General features: G+C 45.3%; 1 protein-coding gene across 3 annotated transcripts in view; it reads left to right on the top strand.

The window, feature by feature from the left end:
- The window catches only part of CAMK1D (calcium/calmodulin dependent protein kinase ID), a 225,211-nt gene extending 215,264 nt beyond the window's left edge, over positions 1-9,947 (top strand). Inside the window, exon 11 of one of the 3 annotated variants that reach the window (XM_030479852.1) lies at positions 1,786-9,947. In XM_030479852.1, coding sequence (XP_030335712.1) covers positions 1,786-1,907 — 122 coding nt within the window. In that variant the 3' untranslated portion in view covers positions 1,908-9,947. The remainder of the gene's footprint in view (positions 1-1,785) is intronic. The other 2 variants (XM_030479853.1, XM_030479854.1) reach the window with 2 other exon arrangements.
- Positions 9,948-13,723: the final 3,776 nt, after the last annotated feature.

Raw genomic sequence — 13,723 nt, forward strand, 5'->3', positions numbered from 1 at the left:
CTGGGGACAGATTTCTTGCACGAGGAAGATCCCATGCAGCAAGTTGCACAGAACAGCTGTGCCACCATTACAAAATATAATGCTGCCTAATGTTATTAATAGGCATTTAATGAGCTCTCCAAATCGTTTCAGATGCAGCAATTTCACATCATTGAAGACAATTAAATACAGCTTTCGCCTGAGAGTAGGTTGTGTCAGGCTGCATCCTAATTCTGCTCTCTGTATTAGGGCAGAGCAAAGATGATGCATTAGGCTGGATTATGCTACCTGTCAGGAAAGTCTAAGTGAATCAGTCAGGAATTCTTAAGTGTATTGGCCTAATTCTCTGCCTGTGCCTGGTTTATTCTGTTAAGACATGATTGGACTGCCTAGGTCAATTACAGGACCTAGATCTCTGTATCTTTAAGGTAATAGGTAAATTGCAACCCGAAGCCATGTTGTCAAATGTCAGAACTGCTGGGAAACAGGATGTGGCTGAGTGTAGGTACCACATAGTCAGCCCTGAGGTCAAAATGCAACCGTGAAGCATGGAAAAGTAGTTAAAAGTCATAACAAGCATCAAAAAGACCTTAAGTAGTCAAGGGGCCGTATCAAACTCCAGTCCAAGAATATATTAATGTACTTTTCATCTGCCCTTTATTCACCAGGAAAAATGAACTGTATTTCTAATCAATCTGAGCCTGCACCTTGTCAGAGCAAGGTGACTGTGCCAGGTCCCCCGTTCAGCAGCTTTTCTTGCACCAGAGCTACTTTTGCACATCAGTGCCTTGAAGGCTGCCAAGCTGCATGAAGAGCTGCATGTGCCAGCAAAGTCTAAGGATCATCTCTGTAGGGTCTCAACAGCTGCTGGGAGAGGGGCAGCTCGTCTGCAGGAAGCTCTAGCAGTGATGTATTTTATTTCTCTTCATTAATGCTGACATGCCGGAATAGCAGGATCTTGAATCTGTCATTCAAAACCCAGCCTCCTCTGGGTTTTCAGAGGTTATGCTTTGTAGGGGCTTGGTGTTTAGAGCTGTGGCGAGGGGTTCACTGGAAGCAGACACTTTCTATAAATATTTGAATTTTGCTAAAACCCTTCTTCTTTTCATAAAAAATATCTGTAAGAAGTCTTTGATGGGTTCAAAAGGAACTGCTTGGGCAAATTACAAGTCCAGATACTCAACCTACATCAACTTACATCTCTTAGCTGGAAATCCTGGAGAAACACCAGCAAAATCTGGAGCGACATAAGCTGTCGCTAGAATAATGCCCAGGTCCCACAAATTTACATTCCCTCTAGGTTTACTTTTTCTCAGCAATGAATTTGACCCACTGTACCTTTTTATCAGCAGCTTTCCAGGATGCCTGGGCAATTTTCTTTAGTCCAGGTGCACATTCTGTTCGTTTAGCTAGATGGCCATGATGGGAAGTTTAATCATCTTTAGCATGCCCACGAGGAAAATTATTCTGAGCAGTACAATGCCGGAGGGATTTCTGAATCCCACAACTCTTTGTCTTCAGCCCCAGAAATGTGGAATCAGTCTGGATGAACACATACCAAAGCTGGACATTTATTCATTGCGACATGCGTACAACTGCTGGTGGTGGCAGTAGGCGAATGGCCATGGGGCTAAGGAGGGGAGAAGATGCCCCATGGATGTACCCAGCCAACCCACCTCTGCAGGAAGAGCAGGAGCGCTGTCTCCAGCTGCGGTCCCCTCCGCTCTGTAGCATGCTACGAAAGAAACTCAGCTTTCCCACCTCCAACGATAACATTTCTAACTGTGTTTCTGGCTTTCCTTTTAGGTATGTCTCCATCCACTCTCTGTAGTTTTGTTTCATCTGCTTCTTCAGGCGTTTCTGCGGTAGGAGGGGACCGGAGACCCAGACCCACCACAGTGACCACAGTGCACACAGGGAGCAAGTGAGAGCCGGGGCAGCGAGGAGCAGGCAGGCGGCGGGGCTGGCAGGTTGCCCCTGCACGTCCCACCCCGCAGTGCTCGCTCAGCGAAGGACTAGAAGAAAGAAGATTTTTTATGGCCATATTTTATACTGCAAATTCTAAAATGTTTCATTTATCACAAACTGCAATGACTCCAGGGGGAACGGATCTAACAGTCTCTGGTGCTGTACATACATATACATATATATATATAAATATATATATGTGAGTCTAGCGATGTTCTAACCAATGAACACTCATTCTTCTCCCCAGTGATTTACTCTTTTTCTCAGTGTAGGTAACAATATATGTTGTATTTTTTTTCCATTAACTACAAACATCTCAACTGGATTATTTAAATAGAGATACTTTTCTGAGCATTATATATATATTTTTCTTTTAAAAAGTACTTCCAGTAATGTCCCTCCTTCCAGTTTGCTGGGGGATAGGCTATTTCTGTAGGTAGGAATTGACGTTACCTTTGCAACATGGGAGGATTTCAATGGCATGCCATTTCTTGGTCTTCAAATTGGAGTGCAAGTCTGTCTGGCTTTAGCAGGGCTGTTACTGTTCAGATTAAAGAACTGCTGCTTTCCCTCCCCTCCTCCTCCTTGAAAGCCATGGTGAGAGTTAAATTGCCACCAGCTGGGAGCCAGCTCATGTTTGGCCTCATTCCTGTAGTGCTGGTGATCTGCAGCACCCTTGTTTCAGAGGAGAGGCGGATAGACGGTGCTGGTCAGGAGCTGACCAGAGCTGAGCAAAAGAAATGCAGAGCACAGTCTCATCCTGCAGCTCCTCTCTTCTCCGAGTCACTGTGTGTTATGAGCAGGGTGAAAGAAAAGGAAGATGTGGGGCTAAGAGCCATATTCATCCCCTGCCGGTAACTCATTTGCCCTCCAGCAAGACATTTAATTCACCAGCCTCCTCCCAGCCTGGCCTCTGGTATGGGGCACATCCAGTCTGCGGGCTCAACGCCAGAGGTGCTGAGCACCTGCAGCTCGTCAGGGCTTTGCCTGGCGTTGCCGATGCTCAGCACCTCCCAGAGAGGCCAAAACTGGATATTGAAACCAAACAGAAAAGTTTGGACCTTAATCTCTGCATGCCTGGTTTCACCCCCAGGCGAGGGGTGATGCTTGCACCCCTCTGTGAAGCACTGGCAGGTTCTTGGGTGCAAAGTGCAAGATAAGGTGTAGCGTTGCTCCATCACACCTAGCTCTGAGAGCTGGCAAGGAGCACTGAGCATGACCTCACCAAAAGGCATGAGCACATGCAGGGACAGTGGTGGCACTGCCTCCTCCTCCTCCCTAAAAGCTCATAGACAAAAGCAACCTCAATTTCCCTGTTAATTACTAGGTACATGCACTTCCCAGGCTCCGTGTGCTGGTGCATCGGTCAGGAACAGCCACTGTAACTGTTGTGCAGCCGCGCATTAAAGCAGCATGAAACAGAGAGGAGAGAAAATCTGCCTAGAAGGGTTCCAGGTTACTTCTGTGCCATTCCCAGCTGTGATTTTCCTTCAAGGAGGAGAGAAGAGAGGCAGGCAGCAGAGGCAGGCGCCTTTCCCTAGCTGCTGTGAGCCTCTCGCACCCGAGACAGGTCTAATCCCTGCCATTCCCTGCAGCATGCTCTTACTGCCATGCTTGCCTCATTTATCCTGCACAAGAAATTGAGAAAGTTAACCACAGACGCAGCTGAATACATCAGACAATAGTGACCATGCTGGGAAAAGCTGTAAGATACGCATTTTTCATCAAGACTTCAAAATCCTGCTTCATCTTCTGTCAGTTGGCTTCAACTGGCAGAGCCAGGATTTCATCTATCATACTTTGAGTGCTAAAAGCTGGAAAAGCAGGTTGCAGTGAGCACTGACTCTGTTTGAAATAGCCATTCCTTTTGTGCCACTTAGACCTGTTATACCAATTAGATCTCTAATTTCCTCAGTATTAAGCTGCTCCCCATTTTTGGAGGGCTGTGGCATATCTGAGTGAGCCTCTGGGAGCCCTGGGTTCCCCCCACCATGTTGCAGATGGCATGGATGCTCATGCAGAAAGGTTGCAGCTTCAACTTCTTCACCTCAGAGCAGCCTTCCAATATCTGAAGGGGGCCTATAAGGATGCTGGAGAGAGACTTCATCAGGGACTGTAGCGATAGGACAAGGGAGGATGGGTTTAAACTTACACAGGGGAGATTCAGGTTAGATATAAGGAAGAAATTCTTCCCTGTGAGGGTGCGGAGGCGCTGGCACAGGGTGCCCAGAGAAGCTGTGGCTGCCCCATCCCTGGCAGTGTTCAAGGCCAGGTTGGACACAGGGGCTTGGAGCAATCTGCTCTAGTGGAAGGTGTCCCTGCCTGTGGCAGGAGGGTTGGAACTGGATGAGCTTTAAGGTCCCTTCCAACCCAAACCAGTTTGGGATTCTATGATTTTAGGAAAGATGCCACATGTTGGTCTCTTGGGGGTTGGTAGCAAAACTCTATACAATATAAATTCCCTGGTGAGGACTTCTGACCAAGATTCGGTCACACTGAAGGGCAGGGGATCTTCTTGCTGCAAGTCTCACTCCTTGTCCCCATCCCCTGGCCATTGCCACCATATACTCTTGCCCCACTGACAAGGAGTAGGAAGAGCTTGGTTGGTATTTACCCTTGGAGCTCCTTACATCTTGCTGCAAGGTGTCTGAAAAGAATATAGTACAATTTAAACTCATTCTAAGGTGACTTCATTTTGCCAGCCTCAGTAGGGAAGCTTCAGTTTAGGAGAGTCTCCTATCCCAAGAAATTCAAGTTATTTTGAACCCACATGATTTCATAAGCCCAGCTGGCCCTATTTGCTCCAGTTGCAGGGATGTGAATAGGCAGTCTCCCAGTTTAGCATCAGTGGAGTTCCCTATGTTTACACATGTGCAACCAAAAGCAGGATTTGGTTAGGGAATAATTTGTCAATGTTGAGTGGTTTTAAAGGTTTGGGTTCAAGCATTTCCTCTTTGCTTTCTCATCTGAAACCTGAGGTTTGAACTTGACGCAGTTGCTGAGGCCACTAACCAAAATACAGCCTCCAAATGTATCTTGCAGAAAAAAGGAAAGCGAATGGATTTCCATCTGCAAAACAAAGAGCAGTGGTGGAAGCAAAGGCAGACATGCTGTCCTGCAGATGGGGAGGGGTTGTTCCCACATGCTATGCTGCCCCTCCTTGCTGGATGCTTCCCTTGTTTTTTTGTTGGGAGGGGTATTCTTTCCTTCCACGCTTGGAATTAGGGTGATTTGTTTTCCCTCCTGCAAGTAATATTCTGCCTTAGTTGTGTAATATATCATCATTCCCTTTGGCTTACTATCAACTGCTGGGATCTTAAGACAAGAAACAGAAGCACTTAAAAGCAAAATTGTTTCTTTCTGCTACAGTTCGGGTGGTGGGAAGCTCTGCTTTTGTATCAGTGAAACACAGCTGGAATCCTGACTGGGCTTCACCACATGCTTAGAGATCTCTCCAGTCATTGAGTCCTGAAGTATCTCTTGGTTAAAACTTCTTAGTTTAAGTCTGGGTAAATCTGTTAACTGCACCCACGCCACATTTATGGAGGGGGCATAGCCTGGTACAGCAAACACTCCAGCATTGCTTGACAGGGATGCTCCAGTGCTGCTGCATGTCCTTCTCCTGCCATAATCCACCTCTGCTCAGCCGCTCTCACACGTGAATGCAAAGCCAGGGGTAAATAATGTGTGCATGTGGGGAAAAGGCTAAAGCCCCAAAGTAGAATATTCAAAACAAATCCCCAACTGGCCTTGCCATGGAGGTGTAGGTAGAAAAATCCCTCTGGGCTCTTTCCCAATGGACTATCCTACTAAACAATGTGTGATTTGCTTCTCACGTGAGGACTTCAGCCTGGACTCACCTGTCTGTCACCCTTCCCTGCTTTACTTTACTGGTACCAATGTGCTTTTCCTTTGTAACTTCTTTTCCTCAGCTCCTTCCCCTTCTTTTTCTTTGCTTGCAGCTTTGATTGTTGATTTTTACCTCCAGAGTCACAGAGGCCATCTCTGATGCCAACAGCAGTGCACTTGCTGGGAAAGCAAACAAGCAAACCAAAATCCAGAAAACCTCCAGCTGGCCCCTTAGCCTGCAGAAGAAGTTGTGAGGACAGGCTGCCCGTGTGAACTCTGCGAGCTGAAAGTCAGTATTGTAGTGGCAGGGGCTTCTGCTGCTGATTTTGCATGTGACTTCATTCCCAGTACATCCTAATTTTCTGCTGGATCACCCCTTCTGCAGCACGAAATGGATATTGGCCCTGCGGCACGGCTAAGTGGGGAAGTAGGAGTATAGGGAAAACCTGTCAGTGATGCTTTCCTGAGACTGTGTTACTCTGCTGGTGATGTTCTCTTCTGTCCTGGTTGCTATCGTAGAGGTTCCATTAGAGTAGTAGGTACAGAAAAAAACAAGTAGGATTTTACCTATGCCTTGTGTGTCTGTTATGGTTGTGGTGCTGAAATAAAACCAAGCAGTGATAGAGGTTCATTCTTGAAATGAATAAAACAACAGAAAGGGGTGTCAGCCCACTGGCAGACATCTCCACATAGTTCTGCAGTAGGCAGCATTAGTGGTTTCCACTGTGTATGTGTCCTGCATACCTCCACAGCGATTGACAGTATTCTTATTATACCCACTTCTCCCCTGACGGGCCCTGAGGGACTTTGGGGCTTATCCAAAGCTTTTCCCAGCCCCAGGAGCCAACACAGCCCTTGATCTCTGGCTTTTCTCCCCAAATCCTCTGCAAACCAGAACACGGACCTCCATGGTGCCCTGGAAATGCAGTGGCAGCTGACCCTGAGGCTGCCCCTTCCTTAAGTGTGACCATATTTTTAGGGAAACAAATCCCCAGGGAAAGCCAGATAGCTTCCAGCCATTGGCAGCCAGCGAGAATGTTGTCCTTTGATCTGAACTTGGCATTGACTAGATCAGATATGGGGAAACCTGTGCTGTTATTTCCCCCTGTGGTAACAGCTCCAGCCCTGAGCAGAACTGGGTGAGCACTGCATAAAAACACCAGATTGACTTTGCCAACAAGATCACGCAGACTGTAATCTGTTGCTTTTGCTCTTTCGAAAGAGCCAGGGGATTCATCTACTGGCAAAATAACAGTTTCTAGACTGAACCCTGAGGTGCAGAAGTAGCTTTCTTTCAGCATATGGAAAGTCTCATTTAATGGGATTAGTTGCGTTCTTTATCCCATGCGTATTTATCCATCTGAATTGGGGCCTGAATGCATCCCAAAAATTATTCATGGGAAGGGAGTTTTGCCTTTGTTATCATGCTTATTTGCACCAGAAACTTGATGCTAAGTGTTATACTCATTCAAGCAAAAAGTGGAAACACACAGAGAGACGGTGGTATCCAAGGAAAACAGCATCAAAACCAAGTGCAGAAGATTAGTTGGCAGATCCCTGCCAGCAATGGCTGAGTGAGGAAACAGCAACCTGCTCATAAACATTGCATGAACAGTTTCCCCTGGTAAATCAGGCATTCCTTATTTCTGGCCCAGCAGCAAGTTTTACACAATCCCTATAATTTTCCCCTGCATCCCCGCAGCTGAGTCCTGCCTTCCCATCCTGTCTGCTGGGGTGGTCTGGTCTCTGTGACACACTGAGTGCAGCATGTATGTGTGTGTGTGTGCGTGTTGTGGCCCCAGGCATGACAGATCCCACCGGTGGAACTGGTTCAGGGTTTTTGGTCTGACTTTGCACGGTTGGGTCAAAGCTGTGTAAATAGTGTTTGTAATGCAGGATAAAGGCTCTTTAGCCCAGACTCTGGTTTTCAAGACCTCTTCCCACCACGAACTGTGTCACTGGTTTGTTCAGGTAGATATTTTTTCCACCTCTTCATAAATGATAAGGTCAGAAGAGTGGCTCTTACATTTTTTCCATGCTCCAGAGTGGAGTCAGGGCATGTACGCTCGCAAGCGTTGTGAAAAAAATCACTGCTGAACTAACGATGACATCAAATGTCCAATAAATGCATGATACTGCACTGCATGTATTAATCTGCTGTTCACTGTTTCTGTATTTCCCAAGCTTTTTCTTTATTCACGTTCAACCCAACCTTTTCTTCAAGGGGTTTACTTCTACGTTTTGCTTTTAAATGACTCAATGTATCTGTAACTCTAAATCCATTGTTAAGTTTGAGTAAATGCAAAAGCTGATGTTTTGTAAACAAGATATTGCAAAGCCTGGTAATGTATTTTGTCTTTCTGTTGAATGCTCTGCAGCATGTACAGGAAGAGTCACCATCCAGAGCAGCTTAAAACTATGCAGCAGTCATGTACACACGTCTAGAAACAGGGAGTCGGGGAGGGGAGGTTCCCTTTTTGGATACAATGCTTACAAATTTGATTTGCATCAAAAATTCCTTCCCTGGGCTGCTAATGCTCAGGATTACCAAGCAGCATGTTGGTGTGTCTCTTTGTTTCCTCTTTTTTCCTTTGGTTTGTTTTTCTTAGTCAAAATTTAGACTGGTCCACTCAATTCTCAGTATATTTTCTCTTCCTGCAAGATATTTCTTTCTCACCTGTTGCAGAATGAACTGCATTTTGGGGACCAAGATGCTGTGATCTTTTGCCTGCACAAAATAGGGCAGAGAGCTGAGCTAATTATCCCATCTTTTCCAAAGCATCACCACTGAGACACTAGCATTTGATCCTTGAACCTCTACGTAGTACCACCATTTATCCGTGGAAGAGTTTGGGATGGTATTTTTCTTTCTTCCACATGGTAATCATGCCGTTGCCTCCTCTTCCCTTAATCATTGACACATTTTCATTTGTGCTGGTCTTCCTAAGGCAGGGTACAGGATGGCCACATGGTACTTATAGTAGCTCTGGCTCAATCCTCTTGTGGGCATCAGGAGGGCATGGGTCCCAGTTCGTGAGTGGTTGCTGTGTTAGTGTGGGAGAGGATAAAGTTCCCAATACTCAAAGCAGAGTCATCTGAAAGGGCTGGGAAATTGCTCTGGATTCTTGGCAATGACATGCCAAGCAGCAGGGCTGGAGAGAAAGCGCCTATGCTGGTGGCATAGGGAGCAAGTATCAGTCCTTGGAAATAACGCAAGGGGCTGCTCCATGGTGGCTGAAAGCACCAAGAAGCCTTGAGCCCACCTTCAAGGCTGGTGCTCAGCCAAGATGCTGTGCCATTGCAGAAGCACTACATGGCAGCATGAAAATCATCATTAATAATGGCTGTAAATCAGCCTGATTTACAATCTGAGTTCAGATTGCTGAGGCAGCACGTGGTGCAAGGCTCCATGAAGAGGTGGACATGTGCTGTGGTTCTGGGTGGGTGGGAGCTCCAAGGGGGGTGCTCAGAGCAGCTCTGAGCTTTTCCATCTGTCATCTGCATCCCCTGAGTCAGCACAGCATCACATATGCTGTGTCTTACTAGATCAAGCTGTAGCATGACCCCCAAAGTGAGGAGCATGAAAGGTTGTTAGCTCAGTGGGAGATATGGTGACCAGACTCATGTTTCTGGTCAACACAATGTCAGTGTCCTGTTGTACACTGGCCTCTAGTTAAGAAACAGCATTTTGGTCAGTTTGGACATTTTTTAGACAGATATTTGATTTAGGTCAGCAAACAATGAGAAAAAGCCTGCTCTGCCCAGAGTAGTGACTCCCCAGATATCCCCAACAACAAAACATCTTGATTTCACTTAATGAAAACACAAGCATGTTTTCTACAGAGGCTTAAATCTTAATCAAGGAATGTCAGTGTGCCTAATATTGCAGGTCTTGTGATTGATACAAGTTCATAACAGCATCCATGTCCAAAAAGAAGGGAGAATATGTATTTACTCCATGCATGTTTTAAGGCATCACAAAAGTTTTATCTGCGTAATGAGTTTGCAATACTGCAAATTGTTAATGGGGCTACGTCGCAAGTGGTTCTCTGCCTTGACAATCATGTATACATATCGAGATTTCTATCATGATGACAATTTAAAGGGATGACTAATTGTTTTCCTCCAATAAATCCAATTAAATCACCCTGATGTGAAGTCTGATCTTTTTGAGTGCCTGAGTTTCTATCCACATGCAAGAAAGGGAGTGAATCATTTCTGTGGCTGCTCCACTGCTCCATTGTATTTTATGCAACAATGTCCCTTTATATCCCAAAGGACCATAGTGAGATTTTTTTTCCTCCTCAATTCAGTCCATAGGGAAATGGATAAAACAGATGATTTTTCCCTTCAGGTGTTTCCTAAAGCTGCTGTTGGAAATGATGCTGAGTGTCAACATATGGAGACGTGGTTGTCTCCTGGGCATTAAGAGTATCTGTGTGGGGCTAGGGAAAGGAGATGCAGTTGTTGGAAACTGCTGCGCCTTTGAGGTGGTCATGATGACTTACACAGCCTGTGGTGGGAATCATGAAAGGAGGCAGGATGTTTGCCAGTGTTACCAAGCCCCTTTGCATTCAGCAGTGGGCTCCCAAGGCTGTTGTGTGTGCATCATCATGGGCTTCATTTTCCTCCAGACCATGTTCCCAGTGTGTTATGACTTGCTTTTTTATTTTTACCTCTTATTTTAATTTTCCCCACTTTTATTTCTGCTTTTCTGGCTGTCACTCACTGGAACACAGGAATTCCTTCCCCTTTAAAAATAGCTGGAAAAATCACTACACCCAGATGAGTGGTGTTGGGCACCCAGCAGGGAGGTGGGCCCGTGCTTGAGGTCAAAGCCAGGTGGTTTTAGACATCTGGTTCAATAACAGAGCTGAAACAAGCAACAGTGATAATGGGCAACTCAAAGCAGTATAAAGAGAAAGGGAAATTACTTCTATAGTTTTTTATATTGTGAATGAAGATGCAACCACCAGAACCAATCTGATTGCTATTTCAGAGCTGTGGTATGCAGCTGCGGCCACAGAACTAAGATTAGATTCTGGGCTGTACCAGAAGAGATGAGATGACCCCCCATTTTGCTCTGGAAAAACACAACCATGGGAAGCTACATATTTGGAAAAGTACATCCACAAAAACACTGGCAGGGAGAGTGTTGGAGGTGGAGTGTAACACTGAGGAACAGACACATGATTTGCAGCGTCAGGAGGGGCAGAGGATCCTGTAGAAAGACACTACAGTCTTCCCATATGACACAAGCTTGAACTCTGACCACCCCTTCATATTCAGGACCACGCTCTCACCTGTGTAAGTCAGTTTGGTTCAAATTCTCCCAGTTTGGCTCAAGTTCTGCAGACGTATGGTAGTTGAAGGTCTATCCCACATTTCACCGTGAAGTTAAAATCTCAGCCAAGAAAACCTTCTCATGTCCTGGTTTTACAATCAGAGCTTCTTCTGTAGGCTCAGTGGTCACCCAGTGTGCACTAAGCTTTTTCTAGCTCCCAGTGAGACAGGGCAGAAGATCACCACAGGACCAATGAAATCCTGATGCTGTGAAATGGGCTCTTGATGTCATGTTCAGTATTTACTTGATCTTTGTATGTTTTCTTCATTGTTACAGGCTCAGCAACAAATGAGATATAGAACATCAGTACAGAGAAGCCAAAGGGACAAGACCAAGATGCAGCTATAGTAAACACACTTGCAACCTCACCAAGATCCACAGCCATGTTTGCACTGAAGGGAAGGGGACTGTCCTTATTTTGAAGGTTTTCTGGGTGCTGGTATACACTGAGGGTCTCGCTTATGCCGTACCTCAGTCTTTCCTCATGCCATACCAAGCCTATTTCTCAGCTCCTTTGCTCTTCAGCACTATCCCCTAGCAGAACCAGGGCTCCACTGAGCATCATTAGGCTATGGGCAGCTCTTCTTTTGCAGTCAAGAGTTTTGCATGAGTGATAGCTGTTGAAGAAGAGGATTTGCAGATGCCCAACTTCAAAGATCATCCAACCTGAAAAGGCATAGGCCCCCTCTGGTTTAGGGCCCTCATGGCCAGGTGATGCTGGGGAGGAGACATTCTGTACAGGGCTTTCAGCCACCAGCACTTGTTTCCTTGCAGTGGACACAATCCTACTCTTTGTATCAATCCTACACTGAATTTTGTCCTTAAAGCCAAGTCTATTTCCCACCTTGTCTGTGCATCCACAACTGTATTTTCAAGTATGAGTTTGTGAGGATCCCTTTAGGGACTCCATGAGGAGAGAACATGGGCCTGCACTGCCCCAGAGCAATCCCAGGACACCGTAAGCTGCCACAAGGACAAGGGGATATGCTATTCCTATTGTATTACTCTTCCTCCCAGCTCTGGACATTCCTCGGGCGCATATCCACCTTCATCACTGTGGGTATGTATGCACCCTGCCCAGCACATCTGAGTCCCTGTTTTGGTGGGGCCTCTCAACAATGCTGAATTACCGTGATGATAACCATTTCTTATAGCTGTGGGGGTGGGCAAGAAGGACCATCTGGATCAGCACTGCAAGTATTCAATTGAGTATTTCCAGATTGTTTGGCATTTGGGCTCTCTGGATTACACTGGGATAAATTCCTGACTTCCAAACTCTGTTTACTTATCCTGAATTCAAAAGTTTCCTTTCCTTTTTTTTCATCCTTGCATTTTTTCATTTTATACTTGAAATACTCTGATAAAATTGTGGTCAATTAATGATTCATTTACCTTCTTCATGAAAGTGTTTTCTTTAAGGAAACTAATAATAATAGCAGAACTGAGAGGCAATTTGATGTTCCCATCAAACTCATGAGCTTTGTGCTTTTGTATGTTTTTCATTTGCTTTCTTTAGGGCAGAAGGAAGAGCTGTGTTCACACCCATGCCTCAGCTTGCAGTCTAGCACTGACCAGAAATGCATAATACATTTCAAACAAACACTTCCTGTTAGATGCCAGCTAGGCAGGTATCCTCCATACTGGAGGGTCACAGATCACAGTTACAGCAGAGCTACTTCAAGTTTGCTTTTGCTCAAAGTAGCATCTGAAATGTAACTTTCCCTCCCAGTCCAGTGTAGCACCTAAGTGAAGGTCAGTATGGATTTACCATGATTAACTTTGGTGGCACAGTTTTTCCCCATGGTGGATCAGGGATCTGATCCACTTAGGTGCTATGCTGAGCTGCAGTGGATCAGAGACTGGGAGGGAAAGCATAACTTTGGTGATGGGAGTTGATGGATAAACTCCTGTTCTCAACAGATAGAACACAGGTGTGTGATGGACACATACTGAAGTTGTAATATATGTAATACAATACAATGCCATTTACTAGTATAATATATATTATACTGTATTCTATTATTATAATGTCTCTGTCAGACGAAAACATAGGGACAACATGGCAGAAACTGAAGATTTGGGACTAGGCTACTATGTCTTTTCAGTACTCAAATGGTAGGATTTGATCATGTATTTCAAGTGTGGAAAGAAGAAAGAGGACAAGTTTTCAGGTACTTTTTGGTCACAATATTTAGAGACGGAATTCAGCTGTGATCAGGCTAGGACTGAATTCTTAAGACCATGTTTAACTTCACTGCCACCAAACACGTCAACCCCAGAGCCCGCTGCTGAATCAACTTACTCTCTGGTCATGGGCTTCACCAGCCCAAGGCAACATTTACCAAGCCTTTGCTACAAAGTCCAGATAATGTACAAGTTAGTTAAATATCCCAGGGAACAAAAGAGAAATTCAGATTTTCCTTTCAACCTTCATCCTCTGTTTTCCTTTTTTTTTTTTTTCATGGAGAAAATGAGCATCTGTGCAAATATGTGTTGATAAGGTCAGTAGTCTAAATGCTTTCCTGAAGGACAACTTGCCACGCTGCTGGCTAGAGCATCATTTGGTGTAGAAAAGTCACATTA

Source organism: Strigops habroptila, chromosome 3, assembly GCF_004027225.2.
Source record: "Strigops habroptila isolate Jane chromosome 3, bStrHab1.2.pri, whole genome shotgun sequence".
In the NCBI taxonomy this organism is placed as follows: domain Eukaryota; kingdom Metazoa; phylum Chordata; class Aves; order Psittaciformes; family Psittacidae; genus Strigops; species Strigops habroptila.